Below are 4,371 nucleotides of genomic sequence, written 5' to 3'. Positions count from 1 at the left end.
AATGTAGCTTGAAATTCGACGGCGCGTGCTTGATAATTTCAGGCGACCGCGGCTCGGTGTATTATTAAATGCAGGCTGCTGGATAACTTTTGTTTTCCTTTCTTCCGGCCACTCTTTCAGCCGTTACCCATTTTTCCACGCTGAAATTGGACGTGGATTTGAAAAGGACCTCCTCTGTTCCCGGTTACGCTCGGTGTATATAAAAGTGTACACCAAGTAAGAGTATTACAATTTGTATTCCAGGCAACAAAAGCTTCTCTTGCTACTTCATGCTTGATCTTTGAAATAATAATACGCTCCCGTAATAATATGGGTAAAAGGATTTCTTTTTTTTCCTTTTTTTTTAGGCGTTTCGTCCTTGCCTTGAATTTCTCTCAAAGGTTTCCCGCTCTAAGGGGGAAGCTTGCTTTATGCAAACTTTACCGCGAAAACTCGAAAAAGCGGTACTTTCGGAGTATTTTTTTCTTCTTCTTTTTTTCTTCCGCGGAACTGGTAAGAGATAATTGAATGGAAGTTTTCTGGGGATCAATTAGGCAACGTTCCGAGATAGAATTTACATTTTATTAATGGTGAAAAATATTAATTCGCGAATATACATGCAAATTCATACAAGCCATCGGAAATACAGTGGCCCCCGGCGTTGTAAATTCAATTGCGGTTACCATCTATACATGGCCTTTAATAACGTAAACTGAATAAATTGATAAATTTTCATAATTATGGAAATTCTGTTTGATAGAGAAATATACGTCTTTTTCATGAAAATTAGACGCTCTTTCGAACGAAAGCTACGATTATTATTTTAGTTTATACTATAGAGACACTTGTTCCGAAGATGTATGCAGAGTTTCAAGCGAATCTCTTCAGAACTGTAATTTAAAACACACCTTTAATCTTCTACTCCTGCGCGCGCTATTTATATCTGCATAACTTCCACAATTTTACGAATTATGAAAAATAGATTTAGCTCCTTACTCTAGACACCTGGAGCTACCAAATCATCGAAAAAAAAAGTCTATAATTAGAAACACACCTTTAATCTTCTACTCCTGCGTGTGCTTTTTATACCTGCATAACTTCCACAATTTTACAAATTATGAAAAATAGATTTAGCTCCTTACTCTAGACACCTGGAGCTACCAAATCATCGAAAAAAAAAGACTATAATTAGAAACACACCTTTAATCTTCTACTCCTGCGTGTGCTTTTTATACCTGCATAACTTCCACAATTTTACAAATTATGAAAAATAGATTTAGCTCCTTACTCTAGACACCTGGAGCTATCAAATCATCGAAAAAAAAGACTATAATTAGAAACACACCTTTAATCTTCTACTCCTGCGTGCGTTCTTCATACGTTTATAACTTCCACAATTTTACGAATTATGAAAAATAGATTTAGCTCCTTACTCTAGACATCTGGAGTTATCAAATCATCGAAGAAAGAACTATAATTAGAAACATACCTTTAATCTTCTGCTCCTGCGCGCGCTCTTTATATCTGCATAACTTCTACAATTTTACGAATTATGAAAAATAGATTTAGCTCCTTACTCTAGACACCTGGAGCTACCAAATCATCGAAGAAAGGACTATAATTAGAAACATACCTTTAATCTTCTGCTCCTGCGCGCGCTCTTTATATCTGCATAACTTCCACAATTTTACTAATTATGAAAAATAGATTTAGCTCCTTATTCTAGACACCTGGAGCTACCAAATCATCGAAAAAAAAGTCTATAATTAGAAACACATCTTTAATCTTCTACTCCTGCGTGTGCTTTTTATACCTGCATAACTTCCACAATTTTACAAATTATGAAAAATAGATTTAGCTCCTTACTCTAGACACCTGGAGCTATCAAATCATCGAAAAAAAAGACTATAATTAGAAACACACCTTTAATCTTCTACTCCTGCGCGCGCTCTTTATACCTTTATAACTTCCATAATTTTATGAATTATGAAAAAAACAATCAGCTGTCTATTCTAGACGCCTGGAGCTATCACAACATCGAAAAAGGAACTATAATTAAAAACATACCTTTAATCTTCTACTCCTGCGTGCGTTCTTCATACCTTTATAACTTCCACAATTTTACGATCTATGAAAAAATATTTTAGCTGCTTACTCTAGACACTTGGAGCTATCGAACCATTAAAAAAAAATTGTTTAAACAACCCCTTTGAACTGGGACAAATGTTGGTACCATTTTTCTAAAATAGAATTTTATCGTTGCTCCTAATGGCTTTCACAGGAAGCAATTTACGGTACTTCACGTGACTTACATTATTCATTTCCAAGTACAGAATACCGTAAAACGATCATCTGTACGAATCTAGCGCATTATCGTATTCGAAGAATTGCATATACCTATTGACAAAAAAGAAAAGGAGAAAAATATGGGAGATCTCATCGAGATTTCTGCAGATAGCTCGCACGAATTTTAACCCTCTACTGTCGAGGCGGAGTCTCAGAGACTCCGCTGATTCTGCCTTTTTTGTTTTCTTCCATTCTATTTAGAACTCAACGTTGTTATATTAATATGAAATTAATCCAACCAATCGCTCTATTCTATAACGTTCATTAGGAAAATGTGTGATAAAGGTAAATCACACATTTTAGAAAAGTTGTAAGAAAAGTTGTCAGAAATGTTCTATATTTACGTATAAACTAACCGGAAGTTAAGGAGTTTCGTAGACTCCGTATCGGGCTTTGCGTCCCAGAAACGGTGTCTCGACAGTAGAGGGTTAACGCCAAAAAAAAAAAAAAGAAAAAAAACGCGATTCATTATCGTCAAACGTTGTTGTTACCGTCCATACACGGTTTTATTTCGGAAAATTCGCAACGTCCGTTGCGTCAGGGAACGTGGTAGTACGCGAAGCGTCACGATTCCTCCTCGTAGCTTGGAAGTCACGCGAGCACGTTTGGGTGCGTTTTCATCGATCGCTGGATGATAACGTTACGTCGGACTTCTGACACGCTTCTGTGTTCGCACTTCTTTTCACATCGATTTCCCTCAGTTCATTGCACCGTTTTCTCGTCGACGCTTAAATATTTGCGCCCGTTGTTTTCGCTTCTTGTTTGCACGTCCTCGCGCCGCGGCCTTCTCGATCTCTGCCCGATCCCAAGCTGTCGCCGCCGCCGCCGTCGCTCGCGTTCAGTTGTGAATTTCTTGCAGATTCATCTTTCCTTAACTCGTTTTCCCCCCTCACGAACAGAATAGAAAGCAAGCATGAGGTGACGATACTAGGAGGATTAAATGAATTTTCCGTGAAATTCTACGGGCCAGCAGGCAGTAAGTATTACTTCATCTTGCATAATTGATTATTTTTATTCTTAGAATGTAAGTTGATATTTAATGTTGACACGTTAGCGAACTGATGTTGCGTAAGTCAGATCTTACGTTCGGGGGATATTAATAATGTAAAATTGGGGGGAAAAAAAAAAGGAGTAGCTATATCTGTGCGCGATACTACGAGGCGCAACAATTAGTCGGTGTAACGGATAAGAATGAGATATTGTTTTGGTTCCGGCAAACGTGCTGAGGTAGAAAAATGTGAAAGAGTTACTTCGCAATGTTGATATTTCAAATTATTTTGAAGGATGAAGCTAGTTATCTCGTTATCTTAATCCGTCGTATGGCCGAAGGCCAACGAGGTAGGTTATCGAGTTTTTTTTTCTGCGCTTGAAAATTTTTATTTAAGAGTTAAGATAAACGACGAATGCAATATATATATATTTTTTTTTTTCTGGAGTTTCGAATTATATAACGGAAGTTCGATCTTCCCTTTTTGTAATGCTTGCGATACTGAAATAAAAGCTTGTCCTTCGATCTTGATTTAGAAAAATGAAAGACCTTGGCGTAATCGTGAGAGAAAAAACAGCGGTGCTGTTTTATTAACGTGTCGTGTCGTAGAGATAAGAAAGGGGATGAAAAAATTCTGTTACACTTGCTTAAATCTTATCGTTCGTTTAATGTTGGAACATTTGAGAAATGTGTGCTTAATAGCGATCGGTAATTTCTTTACGACTCAGACATACTTGAGGAACGATCTATTGTGAAGTATTAGACCGTTGGAAATCTAGTTGATAATTCTGAAACGGCGATCATCCACTCAGATGGTTTCTCTAAGTCCTCCTAATGCACACATAAATGTACTCCGCGTTTAGACCGTCCTTTGTATAGTGGAACGAAGGAAATTAACACGTTCACTATCCAACGAGTATGCGTACAAAGTTAACGTAATTTAATCGTTACAGAAAAAATTATTAATTATCACACCTACTTTAGGGTATATTCCTTATCTTTAAATAACACTGTTATTTTAATCATTTTCGTAACATTTCAAATATGGACTTGATGTG

General features: G+C 36.9%; 1 protein-coding gene across 1 annotated transcript in view; it reads left to right on the top strand.

Annotated features, from left to right (window-relative positions):
• The window catches only part of LOC108576025 (ubiquitin-conjugating enzyme E2 H), a 70,052-nt gene that overhangs the window by 10,894 nt on the left and 54,787 nt on the right, over nucleotides 1–4,371 (top strand). The window contains exon 2 of the mRNA XM_017938968.1: nucleotides 3,225–3,301. Within this exon, the coding sequence (XP_017794457.1) occupies nucleotides 3,225–3,301 (77 nt within the window). The remainder of the gene's footprint in view (nucleotides 1–3,224; nucleotides 3,302–4,371) is intronic.

Source organism: Habropoda laboriosa, unplaced genomic scaffold, assembly GCF_001263275.1.
Source record: "Habropoda laboriosa isolate 0110345459 unplaced genomic scaffold, ASM126327v1 scaffold309, whole genome shotgun sequence".
In the NCBI taxonomy this organism is placed as follows: Eukaryota; Metazoa; Arthropoda; class Insecta; order Hymenoptera; family Apidae; genus Habropoda; species Habropoda laboriosa.
Note: the sequence above shows the minus strand (reverse complement) of the source record. Positions and strands in the feature narration are given on the sequence as shown.